Genomic DNA, 19478 nt, shown 5'->3' with positions numbered 1-19478 from the left:
CTAATTCATATGTTTATATTACATTTTTATGTTTCTACAAGGGAAGAGGTTTTAATGCAAAGTTATCATTGGGTCATACACGAAATGTAGAAATCTACAGTCTGGTTTGTGTGAAGCTCAGTCCTCAGAGAAGGGCCCCAGGTGAAATACTAAGATTTATGTGCAAACAGTTAGAGCAATCCAGTAGACTACTATTATTAACATGAAAATGATGATGATGATTAGCCAGTTGTATGATCACATGAAGTGAAGCTCCAATTGGTTCTCTTGGGACATTGTTCTCTGTATTTTAAAGCACATTATATACAAATACATGCTGTTAAAACTTCAGCATGACAATAGTTATGTGTCTTATAACTTAGTTTCAAATCCTTGTTTGTGATTTGGAGGGAAAGAAATACATAATTTTTTTCTTTATTTTCAACATTTGCAGTAACATAACAACAAAAATTTTACCCAAAGGCAAAACATTTAAAAAAAACCCTCCCCCCTTTCCACCTTCCTTGAACCCCTCTTTTCGGAATTTACCCTCAGAATTTACCATGTGATGGCCTATTCCTACCTCATACTAAATTATCAACTCCAAGTGTATGCTTAGGGGTGTCTTTCTCATAGGACCTCCAAGTTCTATTAAACTGTTCCAACTTTTCATACATCAAAGCTGATAATTTAGACATCCAGTATGCCTAGTACACGCTTGACATCACTCTTTCCCAGTAAAGTGTGTCTTGGTGTAGTAGCTGTTGTTGCCACATATCAAACAAACTGAACTCACACCCCTTTCTTGCCAGCCACATGACTATTTAGAAGTCACACACTTATAAAATGGATCTACTGCTAGCACAGCTTCCACCAATTTAAATACTAGTTCCCAAAACATCTCTATTTTGAGGCAGGTCCACCACATATGCTTAAGGGTTCCCACATCCACACATTCCCTCCAACAGTTTCCATTACCTTCTGGAATATCAGATGGAATTTTCTTGGGGTATTATACCATCTAGTAATGACTGTTATATTATGAATTTTTTACATTTCTTATGATTGTGTCTGTGAGTTATTGTAAACCACTTTGATTTAATCGATAGAGATAGGCTATAACTTTTTAAATTGTACATTAAATTAAATCAGTTTGTTTGGGCTTTGATCATGACCAGACTGAATGAAACCCTGTTAGATATATATCTTTTTTTTTTTTTAAATTCTTTATTCATTTTAAATCATAAACAAGTGTACAATAATATATCCATTAAATTTCAATGTAATACTTGAAAATCTTAATCATATCATCAAGAACAAAAGTATATATCCCCACCCCCACCCTACTGAAATTAAAATTCATGAATCATTTTCAAACATACAATATATATCTTAATGAACCTAAAGTGACTGTCTGAACCGTCTCCAAAATATTATGAAGCGGTCAACTTTTTGTGAGACTTTTTCCAAAGATGCATTTCAATCAGGATCTGCAGTCCCGCTCCTGGCGCTTCAGCCGTGAACACAGAACAGAATATTTGTTAAGTAATTCAGCCTTTTCTTTATCAGCTTCTACTTATATCTCCTCTTCACCTTTGAGTCTCACAATGTCACTTTTACACTTCTTTTTTCCATTGCTTTCTGTTTCTCTAAACAACATGAGATCTTCAGGCACAAGAACAACTCGTATGTACAAGCTCTCTTTTCACTTTTTAGGTAATAGCTCCAATGAGAGTTAATGGATTCCTTTTGTAATCTAATTATGTAAACCAAATCAAGCCCTAATTTTAGGAGATGGTTTGGTATATAAGACTAAGAGTTAGATTAGATTTCTGTTGATTTTATATCCTTCCAAGTTTTCTCATCCTCTTTAGTCACCCCTTCTCATACTTAGCATCAAAATATCTTTAGCAACCACTCCTCATAGGCATTCAACATCTATATTGCATTGCACCCTATACTCTTAAATCTCCATCTCACTTGATACCCCATCGTCCTTGCTGTCCCTGTCTCCCTCTTTTCACTGTTTGCCAAATTAAATAATTTTCGCTTTTGTTCTTTCCCAACCTTAACATCGACTCTTCTGTCTCTCTCCTCCTCTGGCATCTTCACAACCTTCAGCCTTCCTCAACCTTCCACATCTTGTTTTACCTCTCTGGCCCCATTTCTTCCTCCCTGCTGATATCCTTCCCTACCCAGCATCTCAGCTGTTCCTTCTTACTCAGTTCATGACTCTCTGCTCACCCCTAAGTCCACACTATATCTTTCTCCAACTAATTCCCAGTCTCTACTCCCTCCTATCCCAGTCCCTGAGTCTCCAGTCTCCTCCCCATCCCCAGCTGATCTAGGGTTGGCAGCTTATCTCAGATTGGTTGAACAAGCTGATCCAGTTCTTGTTTTTCACCATTATGCATTTGGAGTAGTTGTGATTATGTGGTACAATCGTATTCTGCATGCAGGCTGGCAGTCCTGCAGCTGACCAAATCCCTGAGTCATCTTTCTTCCTAATCACTTTCTCACTGAGGCCCCATGCCCTCAAAGATAATGTAGCTAAGATCTAAAAATTAAAATAAGAGTCATTGGCCTGGAGGAGCAGGAGTAATGGGAACAGTAATCCTGCACAGCCAGCTAGTAGGCACAAACTTTGGCGGTGGAGAGCAGCAAAGCTGCTATTTTTATTTTATTGAGATTTATTAAACTGCCTTTTTCATGAAGAAGCAGTTTATAGTACATTGAATAGTAACCAGGTGCTTTTAAGTATTTTCCCTCTCTGTCCCTGCAGCCTCAAAAGCAGTTTAAGAACATAAAAATTTGCTGTTGCTGGGTCAGACCAGTGGTCCATCGTGCCCAGCAGTCCACTCTCGCGGTGGTCCCCTAGGTCAAAGACCAGTGCCGTGAGACCAGCCCTATCTGCATACGCTCTGGTTCAACAGGAACTTGTCTAACTTTGTCTTAAATCCCTGGAGGGTGTTTTCCCCTATAACAGCCTCCGGAAGAGCGTTCCAGTTTTCCACCACTCTCTGGATGAAGAAGAACTTCCTTACGTTTGTACGGAATCTATCCCCTTTTAACTTTACAGTACATTGAATAGTAACCAGGTACTTTAAGTATTTTCCCTGTCTGTCCCTGCAGGCTCAAAATCTAACTGTGGTACCTGGAGCAATGGAGGGTTAAGTGATTTACCCAGAGTCACAGAGAGCAGGCTAGGATCAAACTCACAATCTCAGGGTGCTGAGGTAGCAGCTCTAACCATAGAACACTCTGCCACACTATAATCAATTCTCAGTCTTGCAGAAAGATAAAAAATAAGGAAGTTCATTGGAGCATGTTACTGCCAGTGTTGGCCCAGCACTTCCAATAAAGCCTAAAATGTTGGTCCTCTTTTCCTCTCCTGTGGGCCTGACCATCTTTCCCTTTGATCCATATCTCTAATCTCCCTCCTTGCAGTTCAGATCAACTAACAGGCTCTTTTCCTGCACCTGGACCAAGCCCGTTGCCACCAGCCAAATTCTCAGCAGGTACAGAAACAGCAGCAACAACTTAGTTCCAGAGTGGCCACATCTTGCACTGTTGTAGGAAACTCTTCATTTCTCTCAAGCTTTTTCTGATATGGGATATCTTCACAGTGACCAATCCAAGTCACAAGTACCTGGCAAAACTCAAATAGTAGCAACATTCCATGATACTGATCGAGGGCAAGCAGTAGCTTCCCCCATGTCTGTATCAATAGCAGACTATGGACTTTTCCTCTAGGAATTTGTCCAAACCTTTTTAAAATTAACTATGTTAAACCGCTCTTACCACATCCTCTAGCAATGCATTCCAGAGATTATTCTCTGAGTGAAAAAATATTTTATCCTTTTGGTTTTAAAAATATTTCCCTGTAATTTTGAGTGTCCCCTAGTCTTTGTAATTTTTGATGGAGTAAAAAATTGATCCTCTTATACCTATTTTACACCACACAGGATATTATAAACTTCAGTCATATCTCCCCTCAACTATCTCTCTTAATTTAATTTTTAATTTATATTCCACATATGCTACAATTCTATTCGGATTACAAATTATTCAGGTACTCGAGCATTTTTCCCTATCTGTCCTGGTGGGTTCACACTCGATCCAATGTACCTGGGGCAATGGGGATTAAGTGACTTGCCCAGGGTCACAAGGAGCAGTGCAAGATTTGAACCCACAACCCCAGGGTGCTGAGGATGTAGCTCTAACCACTGCACCACACTCTTCCAAGCTGAAGAGCCCTAACCTCTTTAGTCTTTCCTCATACAAGAGGAGTTCCATCCCCTTTATCATCTTGGTTACTCTTCTTTGAACTTTTCCTAATTCTGCTATATCTTTTTTTGAGTTACAGCAGCCAGCCAGAACTAGAGAATGACATGGTGACAGAATTCATAACCATTCCCGTTCCCGTGGATAACCACGGGAAACCATCCCCATGTCATTCTTTAAGGAGAGAGGGAAGAATCAGAGTATAGGTGAGAGGGAGGAATCAAAGTATGAATGGACACAATCACTGACCTTCAAGTCTTTCAATAAAGAATGCTGGTGTAGAAGGACTGAGGTTAAGATAGACACTAAAGAATGACATGGGATAGTTTCCCGTAGTTATCCGCGGGGACGGGAACAGTGATGAATTCTGTCACCGTGTCAGCAGTACTCAAGGAGAGGTCGCACCATGGAGCGATATAGAGGTAGTATAACATTTTTAGTTTGTTTACCATCCATTGTCTAATAATTCCTACATGTTTACTTTTTTGGTTGCCAATGCACATTGGGTGAAAGGTTTTAACATATTGTCTACAATGACATACAGATCTTTTTCTTGGGCACTGACCCCCAAGGTGGACTCTAATATCTGGTAACTATGATTTGGGTTATTCTTCCTAATGTGTATCACTTTTCATTTGTCCACATTAAATTTCTTCTGCTATTTGGATACCCAGTCTTCCAATTTCCTAAGGTCTGCCTGCAATTTGTCACAGTCTGCATGTGTTGTCTCAACTTTGAACAGTTTAGTGTCATCTGCAAATTTAATCACCTCAGTGTTGTCCAAAGTTTCAAATCATCCTCTAAGTGCGTATGCGCACTTAGGAGGTTGTGCTACCTGACATCGTGCTGTGTCCCTCCGTGGCCGTATTCGGTGGCTTGAGATACGCGCAGCGGCTGATGGCGCATGACAGCTTGAGGCGCGTGTGCCGGCTTGGACAACTGGCGGCACATGGAAGAATTTGAGTGGTGCGCTGGCTTGAACGTCTGCTGCTGCAATGATAGAGCGGCGGCGGCTGCTGCTGCTCGGCACCGGGCAGCGGGATGAAGGCGGTGCAGAGCGGCGCTGGCGGCGGCTGCCAGAAGGAGGGCTCCGAGCCACTGAAGACTCTCTCCAAAGCCCCGGCGGAGGGTTGGGCGCTTCCCCCGCGCAGGGATGGCGAGCTGAAGGTGTTCTGGCCGGTGGCCGGCAGGGGCTCAAACCAGCGCAAGCAAAAATCCCTCTCTTTCCTCACTGACGCTGAAAAGAAGCTGCAACTAGGGCCCCCGGGGCCACGCCTCCGTGACCCCTGCCCCGTCCCTGCTCTCGCACTCCGAACACTCACTCCAGATTACTGAGAGGAACGGCTGGATGGTGTCGTGCCGGTACTGCAGGTGAAAGTGGGCTGCTTTGGGGGGAGTGGTGTGCTGGGGGGTCAGATAGCTTTGCTCTGGGGGGAAAGACAAAAGGGGACCACGGAGAGACAGTCAGGGAGAGGGAAAGGGGGCTGCTTTGGGATAAGGGTGTGCTGGGGGCAGACAGCTTTGCTCGGGGGGGGGAAGACAAAAGGGGGCCACGGAGAGACAGTCAGGGAGAGGGAAAGGGGGCTGCTTTGGTGGAGGAGTGTGCTAGGGGCAGACAGCTTTGCTCTTGGGGGGGCGGGAAGACAGAAGGACACAGACAGAAAGAATGACAGACAGACAGGGGGCCAGAGAGACAGACAAAAAGGAAGACAGACAGCCAGCGTCCAAGGAGAGAGAGACAAAGAAAAAAAGACAGACAGACAGCGTTCAAGGAGAGAGAGAGACAAATAAAAAAGACAGACAGACAGACAGCGTCCAAGGAGAGAGAGACAAAGAAAAAAAGACAGACAGCGGCCAAGGAGAAAGAGAGAAAGAAAGAAAGACAGACACACACATCTATTCTAGCACCCGTTAATGTAACGGGCTTAAAGACTAGTTTATAAATAAGGTAATACTGGTCCCAGTACAAATCCCTGTGGCACTCCACAGTTTACCCTCCTCCATTGAGAAAAATGACCATTTAATCCTGTTTACTGTCCAATAACCAGTTCCTAATCCACAATTGAACATTGCCTCCAATCCCATGACTCTTTAATTTTCTCAGGAGACTGTCATAAAGAACTTTGTCAGAAACAAAATATCAGAAACAAATACATCATATCTTAAAAATCTCTTAGGGTTTATTTTTCAAAGTTTATGTATTTTAGCTAAATAAAGAAAATACTATATTGTTTCTAATAAATCTGCATGCTGTTATTTGAAACAGTGGGTTTTCTGGAGTCTAAGATGGGCTATTAATGGAGACAAAAAACATTCAACTACAAACAGAATATCAAAAAATAAAGTATAGCCACCAACAGATATTCTCAACTTGCTATGATTGGCTGGCCTATATGTCAAGCCACTACCCTTTAAAGCCGAGTTAGACGCCGAGTCAACATTTTCTTGATGAAGATCTTTGAAGCAGGAGCTAGTTATGTGAAGAAATTCCCCTGATGCAGCTTGACCGCGAAACAGGGCCTGTCGGGAATATTATGATTTCTCCCAGTGCAAAGTTAGATTGAAAGACAGCAGCACCGGGAGCTCTTTCACTGCGCTGCAGTGATCTTGCCTACACCAGAGAATATCTAAGATAAGTGCAGGTTTTTGACTTTATTTACATGATTTTGAAGATTTTGAAAATTTTGAAGTTTATGATCTATTAGATTTAAACGAAGTTTTTCTTTGACCAAGGATGTGTTATCTATGACAAATTTGTATTTGCCATAGTAGTTTCTGGAGTTTGCTCTCTAGAAACACTAAGGTCTTTTCTCTGTGATTCTGATTACCTGCTCTATCTAAAGTCTCTGGTAAGGGGCCATAAGTTGAGAATATCTGTTGGTGGCAATACTATTAATGGAGACACCATTTCTCTCTTCCACCCTTCCTCCCCATGATGACACCATTTTTCTCCTCTACTCTGCCCATGATGGTAACTGGCATTGCTCTCCTCCACTCACAGGTGTAGTAAGAAGAGAACAGTCCGGCCTGGGCACCACCTTGATGGGGCGATGACATCTTTCCTCTTCCCCTCCCTTTGAATCTTGGCTAGCGACAAGCAGTATCTCTTACTCATTGCTCACGTTGGCCTCATCCCTTCCTCTGATGTCACTGTTCGTGGGGACTAGGAAATGACATCAGAGGGAAGAATGTGGGGAGGTGCAGTTTATTAGAGATGGGGCATTATTAAAAACAATATGAAAACTTTAGTGCTCTTTTCTTCTGGCCTTGTATAAGAGTGTGATGCGCTTTTCTCCCCATGTGTTCTCAGGTTATCTAGTAATAATGTCAGTTGATGGAACTGAATCCTATCATTTTTTCATGTTTTTACAGCGATGTATCTGGTCAGCAACTAAGTTTGCTCTTAATGAAATCCTTGGATGCACTAGAGGATTGCTGCTTCGACACCAGCCTAGAATACAAGTAGGTTTTATTCAGTGTTGTTTATATTGCAGGTGTTTTTACTGAGTTCCCAAGTTAATCTTACTAGCCGTATGCCTGATTTATAAGGTTAGTTATACCTGAGTTTTTAATTTAGCTTTTATTCAATTTAAAACATAACTGATAAGACATTAGCACCATTAATACTGATTACTTCACTGCAATATAAAATGAGATTTGGGGGTGAAAAAGTCCCCAAAATGGGGGTCTTGGTTTATATTTGGGTCAGCGCCCATCCGCCCCCCTCCCAAACCTGTTGCAGGCCTCCACCGTAAGACCTGGTGGACCAGCAGTGGTCCGAGATAGGAGGGATCCCTCCCACCTCCTGTCCTGGCTGACTCTAACAATTCTCATCTCCCTTCCGTCTACCCTATTAGTAAAAATGAGATCTTTAAAATCCCTGGTGGTCCAGCAGTGAACCGGGGCAGGAACAATTTTCCTATACTCATGCCCCACGCATAGCCACTATCTGAATGGCTGCTGTGAGTTCTCGCAGCAACCTTGCAAATTCATGTGGTCTCGCGGTTGCCACAAAACTCATGGCAGCCATACAGATAGTGGCTCTGCACGGGGCAGGAGCATAGGAATATCGCTCCTGCCCCAGTCCACTGCTGGACCACCAGAGGTTTTAAAGGTACCATTTTTACTAATCGGAGAAGAAGGCGGTAAGAATTAATAGATTTGGCTGGGATAGGAGGCAGAAGGGATCCTTCCTGTCCCAGCCCGGCCCATTACTGGACCAGCAGGCCTGGTGGAGGCCTGCAAGGCATCAGCGGGGAGGGAGGACAGGGTGCAGAGACAGGCAGGAAGGGGGGGGGACAGAGTGCAGAGCCTGGCAAGGGAGGGAGGGGAGCTGGGTGCAGAGCCTGACAAGGCAGGGAACTTGAATATATTGTCCCCCCCTCCCCCTCCAGTTTATATTCAAGTCAACCGTTTTTCTTCCTTTTGGTGGGGGGAAAAGAAAGGTTACCTCAGTTTATATTTGGGTCAGTTTATATTCGTGTATATATGTTATTTTACTTTACAGTGTTCCCAAGGGGATGTTACTGATAGAAATGTCTGATAGGTCTAATTTTTTATTTCTTTCCCTGCCTTTCTATCTTCCCAACTTCAAAGAGAGACCTAGGGCTTGTGTTGGGTCACAGCTGGGGTTATGTGCCTAGAATGCTGCTTTCAGTTTTATGCCTGGATGACTGGACCTCTAGTAAGGGAGCAGACACATAGCTCATCATCCGGAACTGCATTAGTCTCATCTTTTTGCTATACTCATTGCAGTATTCATGCTTTCCTGATCTGAGATAAAGGTTTCACATTAACAGCAATAAACCATCTTTCCTGCTTTCAAGAGAGAGAGAGAGAGAAAAATAGGAGAGGCAATGAAGAAGCAGTGAAAAGATCAAAGAATGAATTTCTTTTGTCATCTTCCACAAGCTGAGCTTTTCAAAAAAGGCACATAAAATCTGCATGTAATGGGACTTCAGATTTTGACTCTGAATGCAAATCTGAGAGTAGTGCTGACTTTATCCTTTTCAAACCAGGTACTGTAAATGCTGGCAAATTATGTTAAAGTGGGCCCTATTTTTATAACCCATTGAAGTCTTTGTTATCCACACTGTGACAAAAGACTGGATATGAGGACAGGCCTTTAGTTTTGTTTTACTAGCACTTACCTGGCAATAGATTTCTCAGTATTGTATTTGTTTCATTTTTATCTTGAAAAAAGCAATTCTTATTACACATAACAATAGAAGCAGAACAAAGTATTCACAGAACCTAGCATGTTTGTCTCTTCTTTTCTTTTTTTCTTTTTCTAAAGTGTAATGTGATTGCAGAAAAATTGCTGCTGTCTGGTACAGTGGCTCAGAAGGAGCTGCCCCTTGTGGGAACTTAACCTAGGATAACTTCTCCATGCTGTCTTCATTTCACAGCCTTAGCTTTTATTGTTATGAGCTTCCTTATTTGGTACAGTATGTTGTCCTTATGGGCTAATTGTCTAGAGGGGTAGTCTATCTGCTAAGTTGCACTGCCATCTACTGCCAAATTCTAACATTCTCCAAAGGTATTTTTATAGGATTCACATTTAGACACATGAGACTAAGGGCTAGATTCACTAAGCAAACCGATCGTATACCGATTGGATTGCGAGCCCTTTGCGACCTGATTTCCCTAACCTCTCCTCCGATCCCGATCCGTGCATGCAAATGAAGGGAATCAGCATGCAAAGCAGGAAGGATGCGATTCACTAAACTTACCAACTGGCTGGCTGATCAAAAAACTAGTGACTGGTGAGGACCAATCGCTTGTGCTAAAACCTTGCTCTCTACCCCGATTCTCCTGCACTGACCACCCTGCTCTCAGCTCTCTGCCCCGATTCTCCTGCTCTGGCCGCCCTGCTCTGCTCTCTGCCCGAACTCTCCAGCCCTGCTCAGCTCCGACTCGCCTGCCCTTCCCCGCAGTGCGAGCCCGTGGTTTTAACCCATGGGTTTAAAGTTAAAAAAATAGTTTGAAAAAAAACAGGCACGAAGGACCACCAGCGCATGCGCAGACCATCTACAGTCTAGGAAGATGGTCTGCGCATGCTCAAGGATCGCTCTCCAGCGAGCCGTGCGGTTGGTGGGGGGGCATGCCAACGATCGCTCCCATTTGCATGCAGGCCTTTAGTGAATTTGTTAGCCTGCATGCAATTGGGCACGGATTGGACACGGAAAGGAGGTTAGTGAATCTAGCCCCAAGAAGAACTTCTGATGCTTAGAGTTTTAGAACTTGGTACACTGCTTGATAACCAACTGCCAGTTCTTCTTGCAGTAGAATTCACACTGATATGCTTTGAGAGTACATTAGTGCAGATGGAAGGAAATGATATGATTACAGAAGATACTAGAGAGAGCAGTTGTGCAGCCCAAAGCTATATCTCTCTGTGCCACTGTATAAAGTACCAAGGGAGAATTCAAGTCTGCTGAGATTCCAAAAGAGATTATCTTGTGAACTGGACAGAAGCAAAAGTTTTTCTAACCTGAAACGTGAAAAGTGGCTACTGAGGCTGCAATATTGAGGCCAACTCTGAAAACAATAGCAAGCAGCTCTAAATAAATAAATGAGGAAGTTAGTCTGACGGCAGGGAGAGAGAAAAATGATGCTTCCGTAGATGATACAGCAATTAGCATTCTCCAGCATAACCTGTCAAAGATCTACAGATTGTGAGAAATTAAAATGGAAAAGAACAGGAATTGCTGCCTGAGTTATTTGTTTCTCCACCATGCTAATTTAATTTAATTTGATTAACATCTTGAGCCATGAAGAAGAGAAGGTTGAACATGCCAGTATGCTATTATATGTAGCACTAACACACTTTAGTGGTAAGGCAGATGCAGCGTGAACAAACTGTCTGGTCAGTAGTATTCAAAATAATTTATCCTATTGACAGTGGTACCCATAACTTAATTACCTTTTTATTTATTTAAATTGCTACCAGAAGGAATAATTTTGGAAATTTATCCATTTTAAAACTGGATCTTGCTAGGGATGGTCTGAGGCTGCCATAAGGTTATTTGTTTGAACCATACTGTTCAGACACTAGACAGATAACTTGTCTGGCCAAGTGATGAACAGTACGAATCTGCTCTAAGGCAGATCTTGATATCATTCTCAAAGAGACATCAGCAATATTGCTTACAAAAATGTAAAAAAGAAATGCCCAAGAACCTAACCTTGAGGCACACCACTGGTAGCAATCCCTTTCCTCAGAGCGATCTCCATTGGCCACTACCCTCTGTCACCTTCCACTCAACCAGTTTCCTGACCCAATCTGTTGCTTTGGGGTCCATACCGAGAGCACTAACTTAGATGCCCGTGTGGAACACTGTCAAAGGCTTTGTTGAAATCTAAATATAACACTTTTTTTTATTTTTAAGTGCCTTGAAATTGCCTTGATCGTTTGGTATTAGAACAGACTCTTCAGTCTCAATTAAATTGAGACAATTTTGCTTTCACAAAAAAACAAACAAACCCTGCTATTCCCAACCTTTGTTTGCTCACGTAGAAAGTAGTTTATTTATATTTTTTTCTTGTGATATTTTGTTAAGTGTGTTATTTATTGTATTGTTTAACTATGGTTTCATGATTGTACATCATTTTGGTCATTTCTTATATAGATAATAATTTAATTCAAATAAAAACATCTAGGATGGGGGCTATATTGTTAGGCTATGATGGTGAACCATGAACATCACCTGTTCCGCTTTAACTTTATCATTTTGGTTCCTAGTTGAGGGTTTTATGCATGTGATATTAAAAGTGACTAGTTGTTTACATATCTACCTTCTTAAATGGCAACTCTCTTTTCTTTCAAGTACTGGCTGTATTTTAGGAGTCGGGATGGTTCTTTCGCTCATGAGTCAGAGTGGCCAAACAGAATCTCGAGTCCACGTTTCTGCAACACTTCGCAAACTCTGTAAATACCTGGATGAAAGTATGGATCAAACAAGAACCTTCCAAGAAGTAAAAATTAGTTATTTTTTCGTTGATGATTTTTCTTCTCGTTCCATCTCTTTCGTTTTTGGTTGGGGGGAGGGTGATTCTCTTTTGCTGTCCTTTATTACTTTTAAAATGTGTTCTCATTTTCTTTTGTGCTTTTTATAAAGTGTCGCTAAACACTATGGGCTCCTTTTATCAAGTCGCGCTAGCGGTTTAACGCGCTTAATAGCGCGTGTTAAACCGCCTGCCGCGCTAGCTGCCACCGCCTCTTCTTGAGCAGGCGGTAGTTTATAGGCCAGCGCGGGGGTTAGCGCATGATGAAAAGTCACACGCGATGACCCCGCTAGCGCAGCTTGATAAAAGGAGCCCTGTATAAAATTTTGTCACAGTAGAGTATAAGTTGAAGGTAATATAAATAATTTTCTTCTTATTGAATAAAAGGGATTATATAATCCAAGTTTCAGGCTTTCCAAGTTTTATTAAAAATTTGACCGCTTATCAGTTTTCTAAGCAGCGTGCATTGCTAAAAGTTGAGGATACATTGACCAGGACACAAAGATGTACAGAAAACATAGAAGAGAGGGTAAATTATATTTCAGATAGGATAGGGAGATAGACTTGGGTCAAAACAGAAGGAGTGGGGCCCATCTATAATAGAAATTAATAGGCAAAGTCTAAAAAGCAAAAGCGTTACCAGATATAAAACATTAACATAACCATGAAAGCAAAATTGAAACATGGATGGGTTTTGTAACTTCTTTTCTATCCTAAGAGGTTCATAATTGAAATGAAAATATGTATAACAACCCGCCTAAATTGGCACTTGGATAACCTAAAGACAGGTCGTTCAAGTGCCGATAATCGAAATGGGTTTTAGATGTACCTAGAGGTATCTTAGACCTTTTGACTGCCGCTGTGCGCCCAGAGCGAAAAGGGGCATTTTTCGAGGAGTGGTTAGGGCAAGAGGTGGATGGGGATTTGGGCCAACCAAACTTAGGGCTCCTTTTACAAAGGTGCGCTAGCGTTTTAGTGCGCGCTACCCGAAAAACTACTGCCTGCTCAAGAGGAGGCGGTAGTGGCTAGCGCGTACGGCATTTTAGCGTGCGCTATTCCGCGAGTTAAGGCCCTAATGCACCTTTGTAAAAGGAGCCCTTAGTCATTCTGCAGCGATAATTGAAAGTTTGAGAAGACTGCTTAGACAGAACTTATACGTTGTGACTTAGGCGATCTTAAAACAGGTCTAAGTGCCCAAAAGGTATCCAAAGTGACCAGATAACCACTGTAGACACAAAGTACAGATTCACACACACTCCCCCAGTGATCACTGACACTCCCTCCCCCGGCCATAAAAATCGGAATAAAAACGTATATACCTGCCTCCAGAACATCAGCACCTGGCATAGGAAAGCCTAGTAGAGTTGCACAGAGGTGGCTTAAGTAGTCTGGGGGAAGGGCTATTGAACCATAGAGAAGAGGACCCAAAACCATAAGCCACTCTAACCAGTACATTGATGGTGAAAAATGTGAGGCCACCAAAACCCCCCAAACCCTACTGTACTGCCATATAGGTAGCACCTGCAGCCATAAGGGCTATTGGGGTGGTAGACAGATTATTGAGGTGAGAATCTAATCTTTCTATCCCAAATCTGAGAGGTTCTGTTTTCTCAATTCTTCAAATCTATACTAACAGAATTGAGAACACCCTCTTTCTTTGTGCAGGGCTTAAAGTAGGCCAGAAAAAATAGTGGAAGTTACCTAGAAAAGGGAGGCTTATAGCTTGGGTTGTGCTTTGACCTTTCCTTCTTGTTACCATAAAAGAAATGATGCATCTTTAGATAGTAAATTGACTGATTTGGAGACTAAGACAAAATCCTTGGAAGTACAAGCTTTAACTTGGGCTAAGGACAGTGCTAATTTGCACTTCATGCAAGAAATGATGGAAAATTCTATTAGGAGATGTAATCTCCGGATTATTAACTTTCCTAAAGTCCATTCTATAATTGCCTGAGCAATGTTTAAAAGGTATTTGAGTGAAATTCTGAAAGTGCCCGAAACCTCATACCCACCTCTCTCAAAAATATATTACGTTCCTACGAGAGTTAAACCTCAAAATCCTAACCAGCAGAATGTCTCTGCTGATAGTTTGGATTTGACTAATTTCCTGGAGAGGTCTGATACTGAGGGTCAGGTTTCAGCTACCTTAATTGTACAGTTTGCTATTGACTCTGACAGGAAATGGATGCTTAAGATGTTTTTTAAAGATAAAGATGTTCCCTTTTTGACGAGCACTATAAGAATGTATCCTGATGTTTCTCGTTCCACCCAGAAGAGAAGGAAACAGTTTATCATTTTGAGACCTCAGGCAGTTCGTTTAGGGGCAACCTTTGCTCTAAGATACCCCTGCAAGTGCGTATTGGTATATAAAGAAAATAGATATGTTTTCTATGAGCCGCAACAGCTATCTAAATTTATTTTGGCTAGAGAACACCTGCATCTACTACATGAGTTTTAGCTGTTTTTCAAGATAGCTCAGGAAAAGAATTGTTCTAAGAACAGTCAGACCTCCATTCTTTATTTCCTTTTGATTTAATTTCCTATGTTTTATTTCAGTTCTATTTTAGGTACACCCCCCTGAATATTGTGGACTAAGTATATTTTGTAATAATAAGGAGTATAATTGGGTATATTATAATTCTTTAGCACTCTCCAGACCAGTAGAGGTTAACTTTACGAATGGGTATATATCTAATCATGACCAGCAGGTGGAGACTGAAAACAAAACTTTGGGACAGTATATCCTAGCCCCTCCTCTCTATTTCCCTCAGTCTTCTTTCAGTCTCCAGCAGGTGTTGAGTGATCTGTACCCATCTCCCTTGGTAGGGCTGTTGGAATTTGTTTAGGGGGTTTATTGTCCCTGTTTTTAGCCGGACGGAGCTTGGACGGACTCTGTTTGGGGGTTCGTCCGACCTTGGGGGTGTCAAACCCGGCGGGTCACGAGCGGGGTCCCTCCCCCCACTTCCTCCACCTCCCCACATTTTTTTAGAGGAGCCTCAGCAGTAAGCCTTGCCCCCTAAATCAAGCAAGGCATATTGCTTCGAGAGCCTGTGGAGTCTGTTCTGTAAAAAAAAAAAAAAAAAAATCCTGAGGTAGTGCTGGTCTGGAGGGTTGTATCCCTTTAAGAAAACTGTATTTTACTGTATTTTTTCAACTAACCGGCACTTTTTTGCAGCTAGGTCGCGTATGGAGCAATGAGCACTTCTAAAGGGAAAAAGTGCTCATTGTGCTCCAGACGCGAGGCACTCGCGGCCGGCCTGTGCAAGCGGTGTTCAGGCCGGTGCGGTGGAGGAGCTCCGTCGGCAGCGGCTGCAGGCGCCCAGAGCTCCCCGCCGATGGTGCCTCGCGAGTCGGCAGGGAACGGTGGGGAAGCCCGGTCTTCTCCGTCCGCCCACGGAGGGATTCCCCAAACCGCCGACGGTCGGGTTTTAGAGGATTCCCTCTCAGCTGATTTTTTGACAGCTGATGCCGGCTTGCCTGCTTTAGCGGCTGAGACTATTCAGGTTTCTCAGCCGCTTCAGGCTATGGAGGGAGCTTTTTTGGCGGGAAAACCGCCATCTTCTCTGTCTGGCCCCTCCATTTTGTCTTCCACCTCAGGTGACCTTCCCCCTGTTTTGACTATGCAGGGGCAAGGTTCTGCTGGGTCCCCTGCTGTGGCAGGGAGTCCCTTGGGACCCTCGGGGGGTTTTTCTCCTGAATTTTTCTTTTCTTTATGCAGAGCCTATTTTCAGGCGGCTGGGGGTCCCGGTTGCGCCCAGGAGGTTTCGGGGGGTGGGTTTTCCTCCGCGCTCCCTGCGGCTTTGCCTCTTTCGTCTGGCGTGACGTCCCCTCCGCCGCCTCCCTTGTCCAAGCGTCCGCGGGTGTCGTGGGACGAGAATTTGTGGTCGGAGGAATGGGTCGGTCTGGAGGAGGACCTGGACCCTTCTGAGGAGTTCCAGGACTCTCTGGAGGGGACGGAAGCTGGCGGCGGGTTGTCGGATTTCCCGTTCTCCAGTGACGAGGCGTCCGTGGTGCGCCTTTTTCAGAAAGATGAGCTGCCTGACCTTATTCAACAGGTTTCTTCGGTTTTGCGTTTTGAGGACGCGCCGCCGGAGACTCCGCGTGTGGGGGACCCCCTGTTACGGGGGATCCGTTCCGTTTCCCGCTCTTTTCCTATGCATCAGGATATTCGGGATATTATTCTGGAGCAGTGGAAAACGCCGGAGACGCCGTTTCGGCTGGCGCGCAGCATGGCTCGCCTGTATCCCATTCCTGAAGGGGATCGGGCTACGTTAGCTTCGCCAGTCGTGGATGCGGTGGTCTCGGCAATTTCCAAGCGGCATACCGTGCCTGTTGAGGGCGGTTCTGCCTTGCGGGACCCTGAGGAGCGCAAATTGGAGAGCATCCTTAAGCAAAATTTTCAGGTCTCTGCCTTTGGGGTCCAGGCGGCTATTTGTGGGGGACTGGTCGCTCGCGCCGTGTTTCGGTGGGCGGAGCGGGTCTTGGATCGAGAGTCTGACGACTGGTCTCTGGTGGATCAGGAGGTTGCGAAGATTGAGATGGCGGCCTCATTCCTCTCAGATGCTCTATATGACTTGGTGCGGATATCGGCTAAGTCTATGGCTTTTGGCGTGGCCGCAAGGCGTGTGTTGTGGCTGCGCGCTTGGGCGGCGGATGCTGCGTCCAAAGCTAAGCTTACTAAATTTCCCTTTCGGGGGTCGTTTTTGTTTGGAGAGGACTTGGATAAGTTGATTCAGACTCTGTCGGACTCGAAAGTTCCCCGTCTGCCGGAGGACCGTGCCCGCCCGGCGTCTCGGGGGGGTGCGGCCCGGGGGCGTTTGCGGGATTTTCGCAAGTATCGCCCTGGGCGTGGGGCTGCTTCTTTCCAGTCTCCGGGATTTTCCCGGGGTCGGTTCTTCCAGCGCATGCAGCCCTTTCGGGGGGCCCGTCGGGGGGCAGGGAATCCCTCCGCTGGTTCCCCCGCTTCCCGTCCTGCACAATGACGCCTTGCCGGCGCCCCCTTTGGTTCCGGTGGGGGCTCGGCTGCGCGAATTTTTCCCCAAATGGGCCGAGATCACGTCCGATCAGTGGGTCCTGGAGGTGGTGCGGGACGGTTATGCCCTGGAGTTCGCCCGCTCTCTGCCGGATTTTTTCCTCGCTTCTCCGTGTCAGACTCCGGGGAAGACGCAGGCTTTTCGCCAGACCCTTCAGCGCTTGCTAGATCTCAGGGCAGTTGTTCCGGTGCCCCCTCCGGAGTGGGGCACGGGCAGGTACTCCATTTACTTTGTGGTGCCCAAAAAGGAGGGGACTTTTCGGCCCATCCTCGATTTAAAAGGGGTCAACAGGGCTCTCAAGATTCCCTCTTTCCGTATGGAAACTCTGCGGTCGGTCATTCTGGCGGTTCAGCCGGGGGAGTTTCTCACTTCTCTCGATCTGACGGAGGTCTACTTGCATGTTCCCATTCGGGCCTCTCATCAGCGTTTCCTGCGCTTTGCGATCTTGGGTCGGCACTTTCAGTTCTGTGCGCTTCCCTTTGGGCTGGCCACGGCTCCTCGGACGTTCACCAAGGTGATGGTGGTCGTCGCGGCAGCCTTGCGGTCGGAGGGCATCCTGGTACACCCCTACCTGGACGACTGGTTAATTCGGGCAAAGTCGTTGCAGGAAAGCTCCCGGGTTACTGCTCGGGTGGTGGAGTTTCTCCGGTCGCTGGGCTGGGTGGTCAACCTTTCCAAGAGTCGGTTGGTCCCGGCTCAGCGTCTGGAGTACCTAGGGGTGCTGTTCGACACCTCCTTGGGGAAGGTCTTCCTCCCAGAGGGCCGGGTGAGCAAATTGCAATCTCAGATTCGCCTGCTTTTGGCGTCCCGGTGTCCTCGGGCGCGAGATTTCCTCCAGGTCTTGGGGTCGATGGCGGCGTCCCTGGACGTGGTGAGGTGGGCGCGGGCCCACATGCGTCCTCTCCAGTATGCTCTGCTCCGGAGGTGGTCTCCCCAGAGGCACGGGATGGATGTTCCGGTTCCCCTGCGAGGCTTGGCGCGCTGCAGTCTGCGTTGGTGGCTCCAGACCCCTCACCTAGTTCAGGGGGTGGGTCTGGATCTCCCGCAGTGGACGGTGCTCCTGACGGATGCGAGTCTCCTGGGTTGGGGGGCTCAGTGTTTGGGTCACTCAGCTCAGGGCACCTGGTCCGCGGAGGAGGCCGCCTGGTCGATCAACGTGTTGGAGACCAGAGCGGTCCGTCTGGCGCTGTTGGCTTTCCACTCCCTGTTGCTGGGCAAGTCGGTCAGAGTGCTGTCGGACAATGCCACGGCGGTGGCTTATGTCAATCGTCAGGGGGGCACCAAGAGCACTCAGGTGGCACAGGAGGCGGCTCTGCTCATGGTTTGGGCGGAATCCCATCTGCTGGACCTCTCGGCCTCTCATATAGCCGGAGTAGAAAATGTTCAGGCAGACTTCCTCAGTCGTCACTTCCTAGATCCAGGAGAGTGGTGTCTCGGCGCCGAGGCGTTTCAGTTGATAGTGCAGGCTTGGGGGCAGCCCCTGATGGACCTGATGGCCACGGGTGGCAACGCCAAAGTGCCCCGCTTCTTCAGTCGTCGCAGGGACGGTCTGGCCGAGGGTCTGGATGCTCTGGTCCAGCAGTGGCCAACGGGGGGGCTGTTGTATGTGTTCCCTCCTTGGCCGCTGGTGGGCAGAGTGCTTCTTCGCATTGTTCACCATCCGGGTTTGGTGGTGCTGGTGGCGCCGGATTGGCCTCGACGTCCTTGGTATGCGGATCTGGTGAGGCACCTGGTAGCGGATCCTCTTCCTCTGCCTCTCTCGGACGACCTTCTGATGCAGGGTCCCATTCCCATGTTCGACCCGTCTCCCTTCTGTCTTACGGCGTGGCTCTTGAAAGGGGTCGCCTTAGCAAGAAGGGATATTCAGACAAGGTGATCTCTACTCTGTTGGGGTCCCGGAGGCTTTCTACCTCTCGGGCTTATGTGCGGGTTTGGCGTCTCTTTGAGGAATGGTGTCGGGCGCGGGGAGTGACCTCTTTTCGCGCTTCTCTGCCTAACATTCTGGAGTTCTTGCAGGATGGCCTGGATAGAGGCCTGGCTTGGTCTTCTCTCCGGGTTCATCTTGCGGCCCTGTCGGCTTTTCGAGGGTTGGTGTCAGGTCAGCGTTTATCGGCTCTTCCTGATGTGATTCGGTTTTTGCGGGCGGCCAAGTTGCTTAGGCCTCCCCTACGGCCC

At 45.9% G+C, this 19478-nt stretch overlaps 1 protein-coding gene across 3 annotated transcripts in view; it reads left to right on the top strand.

Moving 5' to 3' along the window:
• FOCAD (focadhesin) overlaps positions 1 to 19478 on the top strand; it is a 471722-nt gene that overhangs the window by 333917 nt on the left and 118327 nt on the right. For all 3 annotated transcript variants that reach the window (XM_033919504.1, XM_033919495.1, XM_033919513.1), the window contains 2 exons: positions 7636 to 7725; positions 12093 to 12240. In XM_033919504.1, coding sequence (XP_033775395.1) covers positions 7636 to 7725; positions 12093 to 12240 — 238 coding nt within the window. The remainder of the gene's footprint in view (positions 1 to 7635; positions 7726 to 12092; positions 12241 to 19478) is intronic.

Source organism: Geotrypetes seraphini, chromosome 1, assembly GCF_902459505.1.
Source record: "Geotrypetes seraphini chromosome 1, aGeoSer1.1, whole genome shotgun sequence".
NCBI classification, from domain to species: Eukaryota; Metazoa; Chordata; class Amphibia; order Gymnophiona; family Dermophiidae; genus Geotrypetes; species Geotrypetes seraphini.
Note: the sequence above shows the minus strand (reverse complement) of the source record. Positions and strands in the feature narration are given on the sequence as shown.